The sequence below is a fragment of the Pezoporus occidentalis genome, unplaced genomic scaffold (assembly GCF_034315485.1).
Source record: "Pezoporus occidentalis ecotype Australia unplaced genomic scaffold, CSIRO_AGI_Poc_V1 ctg23, whole genome shotgun sequence".
NCBI lineage: Eukaryota > Metazoa > Chordata > Aves > Psittaciformes > Psittacidae > Pezoporus > Pezoporus occidentalis.
This window is the reverse complement of record NW_026914180.1, coordinates 10,974,158-10,987,628: the sequence shown is the minus strand read 5'-3', so window position 1 is coordinate 10,987,628 and position 13,471 is coordinate 10,974,158. Positions and strand designations below refer to the sequence as shown.

Sequence of the window (13,471 nt, the reverse complement as noted above, 5' to 3'; positions counted from 1 at the left end):
CATTAGTTGTTTTAGCACAGCACCTGAATGGAAAGTTTCCTGGATATTACTTTGCAGGGAGAGCTTCAAAGAAGAAACAGGTTATGAATCTCAACTTAAAGAGTAACACAAATGCATTTGGGGACTAGAAATTACCAGAGTATGATAGCGTAGACAAAAATTAGATGAACAGCCCCACTAAAGTGAACGGAGCAATTTCTTTTAATTGTACATCCTTTCACAAAATGCCTTTGCGTAAATTCCCATAATTGCTTTTCTTCATGATCCTCCAAAGATTTAGATAAAAAAACATTACTTACAGCACTATTTTAATTCCAAGTTAGTTTTAGATGAACTACAAAGGCCTAACTTAGTGACTGTGCAATCTTACTGACTGTACCAACTCTTTTAATTTTCCTCTATCATCTTGCTAATATTTTTGCCTCACTTGTCACACAATTTTCAATATGTTTATTTGAGAATTTACACTCTTAGAGATTGAGAAAAAGGCATTAGTAAAAGCAAATGCATGGAAAATTGCTTCCACAGAAAAGAAGCCTCTGTCTTAAGTACAGTTTTAAAAAAGTTGGATCAATTAGCAATCTGTGAATGTTAGAAACATCTTAACAATGTCTCAAAGATGAAAGAGCATATCTCAGAATGAGTAAAGGGGGAAAAATTAAATTATGTCTGCAGTCATAATGAATCAAAGCCCAGAAGGTGGTCTCTAAATCAGCAGGTTTTGATGAAATATTAAGGAAAATTATTATTGATGAAAAATGAATAAGCTCTTTTTGATTTTAGCAACCTTTAAATCACGCTTTGCTGATTAAAATACCGTCAGTTCATCCCTCCATTCCTTGATGGGCATTTAGGAATCCTTAGAAAAGGATGGGTTAATTTGACAACATTTTTGCAAATATACATAGAGTTTATCTTAAGCAAGCAGACACAGAACAGTTTAAAATTATTACAAAATAATACAGAGCTAAACTTTATCTTTCTTTATATTTTTTCTCTCTTTTTTTTTTTAATTTTCTTTAAGCACTGTATCTACTAACACAATTACAAAGTGATGGCAAGTAACTTCTGCTTCTTTCCTCGGCAGCATACAATACACAGTACTATATACTACAGCTATTAATGAGCCATGAACTATGTGTTGGGAAATAAAAACCGATGCTACTATTTTCACAGTATCACAGTATCACAGTATGCTGGAGATTGGAAGGGACCTCAAAAGATCATCTAGTCCAATCCCCCTGCCAGAGCAGGAACACCTAGATAACGTTACACAGGAATGTGTCCAGGCGGGCTTTGAATGTCTCCAGGGAAGGAGACTCCACAACCTCCCTGGGCAGCCTGTTCCAGTGCTCCGTCACCCTCACTGAGAAGAAGTTCCTTCTCAAGTTTAAGTGGAACCTCTTGTGTTCCAGTTTGCACCCATTACCCCTTGTCCTATCATTGTTTGCCACTGAGTAGAGCCTGGCTCCATCCTCGTGACACTCCCCCTTTATATATTTATAGACACTTATAAGGTCACCCCTCAGGCTCCTCTTCTCTAAACTATAAAGACCCAGCTCCCTCAGTCTTTCCTCATAAGGGAGATGCTCCACTCCCTTAATCATCTTCGTTGCCCTGCGCTGGACTCTCTCCAGCAGCTCCCTGTCCTTCTTGAACTGAGGGGCCCAGAACTGGACACAATATTCCAGATGGGGTCTCACCAGGGCAGAGTAGAGGGGAAGGAGGACCTCTCTCGACCTACTAACCACCCCCCTTCTAATACACCCCAGGATGCCATTGGCCTTCTTAGCCACAAGGGCACAGTGTTGGCTCATGGTCATCCTGTCGTCCACTAGGACCCCCAGGTCCCTCTCCCCTACACTGCTCTCTAGCAGGTCGTTCCCCAACCTATACTGGAACCTGGGGTTGTTCCTGCCCAGATGCAGGACTCTACACTTTCCCTTGTTATATTTCATCCCGTTATTCCCTGCCCAACTCTCCAGCCTGTCCAGGTCTCGCTGGATGGCAGCACAGCCTTCTGGCGTGTCAGCCACTCCTCCCAGCTTAGTGTCATCAGCAAACTTGCTGATAGTACACTCAATTCCCTCATCTAAATCATTGATGAATATATTAGATAATACCGGTCCCAGTACTGACCCTTGAGGCACTCCACTAGTTACAGGCCTCCAACTAGACTCAGCCCCATAGACTACAACTCTCTGGCTTCTCTCCTTCAGCCAGTTCGCAGTCCACCTCACTACCTGGTCATCCAGTCCACACTTCCTCAATTTAGCCGTGAGGATGCTGTGGGAGACTGTGTCAAAGGCTTTGCTGAAGTCAAGGTAGACCACATCCACCGCTCTGCCATCATCCATCCACCGTGTTATTTCCTCATAAAAGGCTAAGAGATTGGTCAAACATGATTTCCCCCTGGTGAAGCCATGTTGACTGCCCCTCATAACCCTCTTATCCTTGATATGCTTTAAGATGGCACCAAGGACAAGGTGTTCCATCACTTTCCCAGGGATGGAGGTGAGGCTGACCGGTCTATAGTTACCCGGGTCCTCCTTCTTGCCCTTTTTGAAGACCGGAGTGACATTTGCCTTCCTCCAGTCCTCAGGCACCTCTCCCGTTTCCCAGGACTTGGTAAAGATGATGGCGAGTGGTCTAGCAATGACTTCCGCCAGTTCCCTCAGCACCCGCGGGTGCATCCCATCTGGACCCATGGATTTATGGACGTCCAGATTGCTCAACTGATCTCTAACCCATTCCTCATCGACTAAGGCAAGTCGCTCCGTCGACCTGACTTCATCTAAGGTCTCAGGGGTACAGGGCTCTTCAGGACTGCCTGCAGCAGAGTAGACAGAGACAAAGAAGGCATTCAGTAACTCTGCCATCTCTGCATCTTCTGTCACCAGGGCACCCATCCCATTCATCAGTGGGCCTACATTGCCTCTGGTGTTAGTTTTGTCTGCCATGTACTTGAAAAAGCTCTTTTTGCTGTCCTTGACCCTTCTTGCCAGGTTTAATTCTAAGGAAGCCTTAGTCCTCCTAGCTGCCTTCCTACATCCCCTAGCAGCAGCCTTATATTCCTCCCAAGTGGCCAGCCCCTCCTTCCATGACCTGTAAACTCTCCTCTTCCACTTGAGCATACCCAGCAATTCCCTATTTAGCCACACAGGTCTCTTGGCCCTCTTCCTTGACTTCCTACGTGTCGGGATGCTCCGATCTTGAGCACGGAAAAAGCAGTCCTTGAATGTCAACCAACTATCTTGGGCCCCTTTTCCTTCAAGCAGCCTTGCCCATGGGATTTCCCCTAGCAATTGCTTGAAAAGGCCAAAGTTTGCCCTGCTAAAGTCCAGGGTTGCAATTCTACTTGGTATTCTACTAGTCCTACCACACAAGATCCTGAACTTCACCATCTCGTGGTCGCTGCAACCAAGGCAGCCCTCTACCCTTACTGCTTCAACCAGACCCTCCTTGTTAGTGAGGATGAGATCCAGCAGCGCTCCTCTCCTGGTCGGCTCATCCACCATTTGCAGGAGGAAGTTATCATCCACACACTGGAGGAACCTCCTGGACTGTGGCTGGGTTGCTGAGTGGTCCTTCCAGCAAACATCAGGGAAGTTAAAATCCCCCACGACGACCACGGCCTGTGACTGTGAGGCCTCTCTCAGCTGCCTGTAGAAGGCCTTGTCAACTTCCTCACCCTGATCTGGTGGTCTGTAACAGACACCTACAGCAGTATCCCCCCTGCCAGCCTGCCCCTTAATTCTCACCCACAGACTCTCAACTCGCTCATCATCTGTCCCCAGACAGAACTCGGTGCATTGTAGTTCCTCCCGCACATAAAGAGCAACCCCACCACCCCTCCTGGCTGGCCTGTCTTTCCTGAAAAGGACATAGCCCTCCATGACTATATTTCAGTCATGTGAGCTGTTCCACCACGTCTCTGTAATTGCCACCAGATCACAGTCTCCTGACTTAACACAGGTTTCCAACTCCTCCTGTTTATTTCCCATGCTGCGCGCATTGGTGTACAGACATTTCAGGGAGCGAGCTGAGCACACCGATTTCACCCTAGGATTATAGGAGGCCTCCCAGTCTTCATTAATTCTGGAGCGCTGTCCCACTGGGGCAAGCCCAGCAACAACCCCATCCCCCAGATTTTCTGTCTGTCTCCTTTGTTTGCCAGGTCAGAGCACTTTTAGGACAAACTCCTACTACCTAGGAGGCTTGTTACTGAATGTACTGCAACTTTCTGCAAATAAATTTCCTTCCTAAAGATAAGTGGAAATGAAGTCTGAGGGACATTGAAGTTGTACAGATTCTAATTACTTTTTAAAATGTTGGCAGTAGAAATTCTGCATTCTCTTTTCATCCCAGTTTATACTGTGCTTCCATTAAAGGGAAATCTAGGAATGAGGGAAGGCTGTAATTGAGACTGAATTGTTGCACACAGAAAACATTTCATAACAGAACGCAATGCAACTCAGATGTATCACACATTATTGTTGCAAACTATGCACAAAAATTAAAATGAAGAAAAATCTGCTCCTCTGCTTTTTCTTTCATAAATTCTTATATCACTGCCTAAACTCCAGGCAAATTAAATTACCTCTCCATTACAAATATGTGATCTATTTACTGCAATAACATTTCAATATATTCATCACGTAAGAAAGACTTCTATGAATGCATCAGATTGAAAAGCTATTTAAATTTCACTAGTTTTTAAGGAATAAAAAAAATATAAAATCACATTAAGTAAATAAGTTTGATGTAAGAACAACATTTTTCAGAAGTACATAAAATTGCTCATGCAAGAAACCTTTTAATGTCTCACATCATTTCTTTGAGCCTTAAGGAACAAGATTTCAAACACCTTATAAACCAATTCTTTAACAATATGCTATGAAGTACAAGCTTGCAGTAATATGCACTGTTTTCTGAGTGATGAGTAGAAAAGCATTGGTTTTCAACTTCTCAACCAACAACAAACTGAAATGAGATCTTTTGGCAATTTCTCAATTTCCAGGGTTGCTGATGTGGCATGTTTCATAAGCACTCAGTCAATGAGTTTACAAGATGCTAAAAGGAATTAACCACTACCCCCCAACATATATGCAGTGGTGTTATTTTTCTTCCTAAAAGTTACTGCAGAGGATTCCTTCCCACAATTAGACTCCACCACTTCCGCTGGTAACAAACTACTTCAACTGTAAGCAGGATGCTTTTTAAGTCATATAAACAAACAAGACTGACCATAAGGATGAACAGTGCAGTTAAATATAGGTTGTCTCCTCTGTGAAGGAGATTTCATTCATAAAAAATGAACAGAACAAGAATCCCTTCAAATCCTCCAACATTAGAGGGACATAAATAAATTAAAAAAAAAAAAATATTACTTTTCAACCATTAAATCTACATTAATTTCAAAATCTAACTTCAAATTATATATTTAGTTTTAGCAAGGAGAGACACAAGATTCAATGAACACACAGCACTCCCTCCAAGGCCTGTGCACCCCTCTCCTGAAAGAAACCTCTAAAATGAAAACCCCCCTGCTCTTTAAATGCTTGGAGAGGAGAAGCCTGAATCCTTCATCAGAGAGGAACAGATGAGTTGACTGGAGGGACATAAAAGAAAGAGGATTCATAAATTTATATTGTATTTAGAAAAAGCCACATTCAACAGCAACAAAAAATTAAACTGATTAAATTATGGTATTCAAGTGCTGCATCAGTTCACAATCCAATTTTTGGTTAGAAGCCTAGCAAAGAACAGATTCTAACAGTTTACACTGGTAGGATCAAAGCACTTCATTTAATGAATGGGAGAGCCTTTGCTTTTTCAGCTTTGTGTATACAAATATTCCCCATAATTTTCTCAGGATGAAGAACTTGAAATTGTGTTGATGGCATTAGTGGGAAATAAAGATGTGCATGTTACACGGACAGCTGGTTTTTTGGACTGCAAATACAAACCACACAATAACTATTCTATGTCTGAGACATTGCTTTTTCTAGTTTTTACATCATGCTTTGTTTCATACTTGGATATATAATTTAAGTCTCCTTTTTGTTGCCTTCTACAATCTGGAAAAAAAAAAAAAAAAAAGTAGAGGTTGTTCTCTTTTATTTTTTCTCCAAGCAACAAAATGCCCAGCTGATCTAGATGTGTGTGCAAATTGCACTAATATAGAAATTAAAAATATTCTACACAACTCAGTTACAATGTATTTTAAATCCTAATACATATTATACCCTTACAGATTTTGATCTGCTCTTTGTAAGTATAGCCTCTCATCATAAGCAGTAGCTGCACTTAAAGAATTAAAGATCACACACCTAAACAAATACTCCTAATTTCCAGCAAAGGGAACTTTGTTGGGAGTTACTCAGCACAGGGGCACTAAGGACAGGTCCAGGCAGGCCTCACTTCACCCCCTTGTTTTGTAACCCAAAGAGGAAAGTTCATCTCTCTCTTATCTTTCTATGCATTTTCCCACTGCAACCATTTGTAGAGGTACTAAATCTGGTTGCTTTTGTAAAAACAAACAAATAGCTGTCAGACTTCAGATTACACAGCAAGCTGACTGGAAGAGAGAGGAAGCAAAACCACCGGGGTTTAAGTGAGACTGTGGCTGTGGTAAATGAAAAAAGACATGGTTCTCACAACAGTATCAGTGCTTGGTATCTATTCAGAAAGAAACCAGGACTTTCAAGTAATTAAAATGAAAGACCTGAATAGAGTTAACTGAAAGTCTGCTATTTATTCTACCAAAGTGGTAACCCAAACAGGAGAGTGCAATTGCATACTTTCACAATAGGGAGCCTACATAAATCCTCATGAATTTATATTAAAAATTGTCTTATATTCTATCAAGATGGAAGAACAAAAGAAAACAACCAACCTAAGATAATAAAATGCCAATGCTAATAGCGTCTATTGGGTTCTAAATATATGGGTCTATGAGAGACCAGGCTAATTTTTAGGCAGTCCTGGGGGCAAGGATTAGTGGCTTATAGGATGAATGGTAGAGGAACAAAAAAACCCAATGTGTTAGAGCTAAAGTAAAATTAAACCCCATGAAGAGTCTCGTGGAGGCCCTGACTAATCCTTCTCCAGGTTATCACAGACAGAGGAGGAAAAATACCATACTTCCAAGCATTATTTTCAGTTTTACATGTTAGAAAACTGCAAATAGTTTATTACCCCACTGCTCTCCAGCGGCTTGTCTTCAAAAGTCTGCCTGATTGTCTCATAATGGCATATGTGCCATTCTCTAGGCCAGGAAAGTCCTTCCAGAAGCCAAATTCTCATAGGAATGAACCTCTGTTATGCCACAAAATGGTGATGCTTGTTGGAAGATAATAATTTAAACCAAATTACTATCAATTTCTGAAATGTTACTGATTATTTAGGAAGCATGGAAAATAAACAGGTCCCTGCTCTGAAATGCTTGCAACCTAATGGAGCATTTACAGCATTATTTATCCATAAGAGTGGTAGCTTCCCCTGGTAGCATGTCATCTGTAGGGCTCTGACAGCAGAGGGTGATAAACAGTGAAGAACAAGGGAACCAGGCATAGGGAAACATCAGTGAAGTAAACAGAGGTAGGAGGAAAGAGCTTATTCATAATCTTACTCAGTCTAGGCTGAGCACAGCTCTGCAGGTTTTAACATTGGTTAGATGGTTTTCAGCGCAATGGTCCTTCCCTTCGTGAAAGTGCTTAACACCCTGAGTAATAATTCCTATCTCCATCTCTGGTGGGCCTTGAAGTAAACTCAGATTCCTATGACACAGACTTAAGAACCCTCTTGTGACTGACACTACTAATAAAGAAGTTTAATATAGCTGCACAAGCGCCTCATTTTTTTTAACAAATATTTATCCAGGCATGGCAATATATTATTTTATAGCTTTCATGACCCGTTCTACTACTGCTGAGAATTATTTTACAAACACTAGAAAGACAGGATCTGCTTATTTAACTTTTTACATATATCTCTATTAAATTGGAGTGTTTCTTTCTAGCTTCTGGGATTCATTACCTTTGTGCCAATTTAGGCAAAAAGATACTACTGAGTGAATAGAAGTTAACATCTTAATAAAATGTTCTCCCCCTTTTTTTTTGGAAGAGCAGCAGCAAAGTATGAGGTCTAGCCTTAAAAACAGCATCTTGCCTCTTTGCACCCAACAGATGACAGTTAAAACAAGCGGGGTTATTTTCAGTTCCCAAATATTCCTTTGACATAACTTGATTTCACTTCTGATAGAAAAGAAACCAGTTCATAAAGGTCTCCCTTCTAAAATGAACATTTTTTCTTTTTAATGGCAAAATGCATGCAAAAAGCATATGATTATGGTATTTATGTTTCCATTAAAATGTCTTCAGCAAGCTGGAGGACTCTAACCTACTATTTTCAAGCTATTTAGTTTTACAGCAGCACAGTGCCTATTTTATTTCAATTATATTTCAGGACAATGCACTCTTGGTGGGAAATGATTACAGAGTGACAGCCAGTAAACGTCCATTAGGAGTCGTCTTTCTACATGCTGCTTAGATATGGATGTCAGGTGATTGCTATAAAACTCTGTTGTATAGCATCATTGTCATCTATATGAAAAACACCATTGATCAGTCATGCAGCATCTCTTCTGTATGACGGAAAACATACTAAAGACATTTTTCAGCTAAGCTGAAAGCTTTATTCAGAAGAAAACAGTTCTCAAGACACTTTGTTCCTGAACTGTAAAATAAACATAGATTATACATTCCATCTCGATTTCCCTCCATTGATGCCTAACATAAGAAGTGAAAAACTTCTTAGCTGCCTGTCTCTGTAAGCTATCAATACATAGGATGGAGCTAACACTGCAAGGGCAGCTGACGCACATGCAGCAATACTAATCACCGGTATTTATTGCTGGAGCTTCATCTGAGCAATAAACTCCTCCTCTGTTAAAAAAAGGAATCTGCTTTAATTCTCCAGGATCAAGAACAAAAACCAAATTTTCTCTGTGTGTGTGTGTGCTACTGGAGAGACTTACTAGGGTAACTGGAATATAAATTATTTCCAGATTCACAGGAGCTACTCACATGCATAGACTACGTAGGAAGCCCAAAATAAAGATCCTCCCATATTTCAACTACATATTTAATAGACACTATCACAGAAGACCAAACCAAACCAACACCCCCTCCAAACCACACCAATATCCATTGAAGATTTAACTCTGATACAACATAAATCTGCATTATATAAATTCTAAAACAGAATCATGTCCTGTAAGGGTATTTTGAGTAAAATTTGCTATTTAGAAGTGTGAGGTTTTTGACAGCCACTGTTGGTAAAATGGATAAAGGAATGTAACTTACACACATACAGATGTGCGATTTTCCAAAGTATAAGGTAACATCTCCTTCTTGTTTGCTGTATTTTGTCATTATACAATCCAGTTTCTAATACAGAGAAATGGACTACATTTTTCTTACCATTTTGTACTATCTGTCTACAACTGCAGTGCTTGGAATACATGCACGCATAAAATACATCCAAGAAGCAGAATGAAGAAACAAGCCTGTTTTTAACACTGGTTTCAAGTTAGGTTATAAAATACTTGGAGGACTTCTGCCTGATGACAGTACCATCATTTGTTGAAGCACTATAATAGTTATCCTCATAATATCCTTAAATTTGTAAAAATTGAATAAAATTGTCCATTATTCTGATGAACAGTTTACACACTCATCCTCCTCTTTGTTATCATTCATATGCCATGACAGTTAAACTTACATCAGATGGTGGCCTGTGTTGACGGAAATTAGGGAGAAGTTGAAGGAATATTAACGAAAACCAAACCCTGACAAGGCCTCACACACAGGCGCAGTAATTCTCTTGCAAGTTAAGGAAAAAATTGTCATAAGTGTTCAGCAATGGTATGCAAACTATTATGGGACATTTTGTTATAGGCTTCTTTGTAAGAGACTTTTAAAAAACCTTTTGGACGTACTTAAATGTCAAATTTTGTTTGGCACTAAGCACCAAACTTTAATAGAAATAAAATTTCCCATATAAACAATGCTGCTTTTAATATGAACGTGCTAAAGATTTGAGACAGCCTGGCTGTTATCAGCTCCTGGCAGTTCAGCACAAGGGTAATGCGCTGTGAGTGATTTCCTTTCCCATCCCGAAAGGCTGGAAGCGACTGTTTCTATTTAGGTAACCTCTGAAACATCCAGAGGAAAGGAAAGGATGGCAGGGTAAAGGGGAAAAACACACTCAAAAATAATGCTTACCACAGGTGAACATTAATGTAAACAATATTTTAAGGATGCAGAACTGCAACCAGCTGTTGGACAGCAAGAAACAAGTTGCAGTGCACAAAGGGTGAGGAGCCAGGTATCCTACAGCTGGGGAGACAACACAGTTAACAAGCACCTCAGGCCACAACTATTTTTAAAAATGATGCTCAGATGATACTTCCTTAATACATCTGAGAGAAAGCCTGTAAAACACAGGGCAGCCTTGGGAAGATGGCTTAGTGGCGATCCAGGCTCTGCTGCTGACCATTACATATGTTCAAGCTCACAGATGTACTTCACACACCTCAAGGAAGACTGAAAACTGCTCCCTCACAGCTGTTACATCACCTCTTCTGTGCCCAACTAGATGATCATTAAAGTCCCTTCCAACCCAAACCATTCTACAATTCTATGACATACTCTGTCTGCTGTTGGCCTGACTTCTGGAGAGTTAAATTTGAGCCTGAAATTGTGCAAGCAGCTGCGATGTTCCCCAAAAGCTCTCCTGCTGCTGGATTCATCAGCTCCACAGTTTGGCTATTTATATAAAGGTGTGAGGAGACAGGAAGAAAACCCTACACACCAAACCTTTGAACATGTACTTCACATTTACAGGAATTAACAATCTTTCTCCATCTTAAATTGCCTATTTCTTTCCAGATATTTCTTGCTGAATGCATCTCCCTTTTATCACGGGACTGGGGGGCTTTTCTTGCCTGTTTTAGTCCCTGACTTGCATCTTCTCTCTCTGCTCACAGAGAGCAGTGTGATCCAGCTGTGAGAGACAGACCCTTCTGTGCTCCAGGAGCAGCCTGAAAGTGCAAAACTACCACACTGCTCTTCAGTCCTGCCCATGTGATTAACATCAGATTCCCCCAGTACTCCATTATCTTCAGTTCGACTCACTCTCTCCCGGCTCTTTTATCAGCAATCACATAGAGTTAGCTAGGTCATGCAGGTCTTATATTTCACCGTGCCAGGTTTGCATCAAAGCATTTTTTTTTTGTTGATGTGACATTGGTGCCATTCAACTCCAGCATGAAACACTGCCTTTGGTCTAACAAAACCAGCTGTGAAAGTCACCACGTGGCAACCATATCCAACCAAGCTATCTTGATTTCCAAAGGCACGAAAGTGCTTAAATGTCAGGCAACAGGGCATACCAGCACCAGTCAATATAAGGCTAAGGAACAGAAAATTTTAAGGGCACAGATGAAGCTGTTGTCTTTTAAAATTATTTTGCTTCCTTCACTGAAATAATGTAGTTATCCACAAAATATAAGTTATTTTTATTCAATATGGAAACTGGACCTTTTACATAGTGCAAAAGAAGAGAACAGTGTGATTGAGAAAATAAAAGGGCAGGTGTGCTACTGAATTTTAGTGAAAATTTATGCATTCCACAATGCAACTGAGATTTCTTTATTTGTCATGTTAGAAGGTATATTTTTACCCATATTATCCAAACAAACTTTTCAAAAATGATCTAGTGGAGGCTTAAATACACTACTCTTGGTCCTCAATTAAAAAGAGTTTTAGACAACTGAACTCTGCACAACCACAACTTATTCTTAAGACCAAATACAAATGACTCCATTACTGCCTAGAACAGAATATGCAAGATGAATGCCAGTCCTCCCATAGAGCTATACAGATCTTAAACACTGCAACCAAAGACACTGCTCTGCTGGTTTACCTGGAAATCCAGTATTTTTCTCATGGAAAGAATGGGGTGTAAAACAAAGCAATGAATGTTTTTACTATGAGTTAAATTAATAACCTCTGTATGAGTTAACAATACCTCCTGCACTAGGATTTTAATGTTAGCTTTTGTAAAGCTGAGAAAATGCAGAACTACAAGTTCATAAATGTAAGCCAAGAAAACAGATGTATTTTCATTGTTAAATTACAAAAAAACCTGTGATTTTTGCCTTTGGTTATTTCTACTTTATGTTAGTTTATATGCCTGTTTTAGCTTCAGGTTTTCAAATGAACTCAAAATTCCGTCAACAGAAACCATAATTTTGCTCAATTTCAGCAAAAAACCAAGCATGACACAGTTCAGAAAGTGTAGCCACATGAAGAGTATAACTTACAAGCTAAAGCCTGAGAAAAGAAAGCAATTAATGAGTCAAGCTTGGAGTTTACTCACTTACTCTATATTTGATTAAAATACTCAACCTCTTAGACTGAAGTTCAAGACTACAGCACGACTAGAATCCAGGTAAGTTTTCACCCACTTTTGCTACAACAAGAACTTTCCAGAGATTTTGTAACTGCTGTGAACAGGCTGGCAGTGCTGTATTCCACAACCAGATCAGTTAGCGCTCTGATAAATAAACCAGATGATGTTACAATTTGGATTTAATTTGAATGGTAGCAAACAGTGACTCCAAAATTCCTGAAGAATGAGAAGAACAGCAGTTGCTCTGCAGAAAATAACTTTTGTTAGATTTTGATTTGTGTGAGTTCAATACTTTTCTACATAAAGGCTTTTAAAAAGCCATTAACAAAAAAGCAGTTCTGACTTTCCAATTGATGTACAGTCATCTCCCATGACAAAAGCATTACAAGGGAAGATTTTGAAAGAGCATATTGATTGATGTCTGGTGCCTACCTGTCTACAGGTGAAGACTTTGAATTCCGTGGTTTCTTTACTTGGGCATATAAGGCTTCCACTGTCTCCCCTTCCCTTGGGCTCTGTGGTCGGGTGTTCAGCATTATTGTGCCACTGTTTGAAGAAGAGTCATAGGAAGCAATCCCAGCATACATTGGGTCCACATCACAGCCAAATGTCCGGTTAAAATCCTGTATCTCTGCATAGTCACGTTCCCGAGCTTGTCTCTCTCGAAATTCTCGAGTTTTTGCTTGAATTCTGAAAAATTAAAAGCAGGCTGAAACTAATGTTCCCCCCCCCACCCCCCAATAGTTTGAAAACAGCAGTTAGCAGACACTTTTGGTAGCCCATCTTAATAAAAACCACTGAAGTGTTTCCAGTTTCAGTTTGTCATGGAGTCTCAGGTTTGTGTTAGCTATGGAAGCCTGGATTGAAGCAACACTGGTCTTGAAGGACAAAGTCTTATTATCCACTTTTGTTTCATTATTAAGTTAAATAATGACTAGCCATAGGTGTTGGTAAATAGAGTTTACTTGCTGCTTCATGCATCTTAGTATGC

The 13,471-nt window shown here is 40.1% G+C and overlaps 1 protein-coding gene across 13 annotated transcripts in view; it reads right to left on the bottom strand.

Annotated features, from left to right (window-relative positions):
• Window positions 1-13,471, bottom strand: part of PARD3 (par-3 family cell polarity regulator) — a 455,098-nt gene that overhangs the window by 90,042 nt on the left and 351,585 nt on the right. For 12 of the 13 annotated variants that reach the window (XM_062621555.1, XM_062621561.1, XM_062621556.1 and 9 more), the window contains one exon: window positions 12,913-13,170. In XM_062621555.1, the coding sequence (XP_062477539.1) occupies window positions 12,913-13,170 (258 nt within the window). Of the gene's footprint in view, window positions 1-12,908; window positions 13,171-13,471 lie in introns of those variants that run through there. The other variant, XM_062621570.1, reaches the window with a different exon arrangement.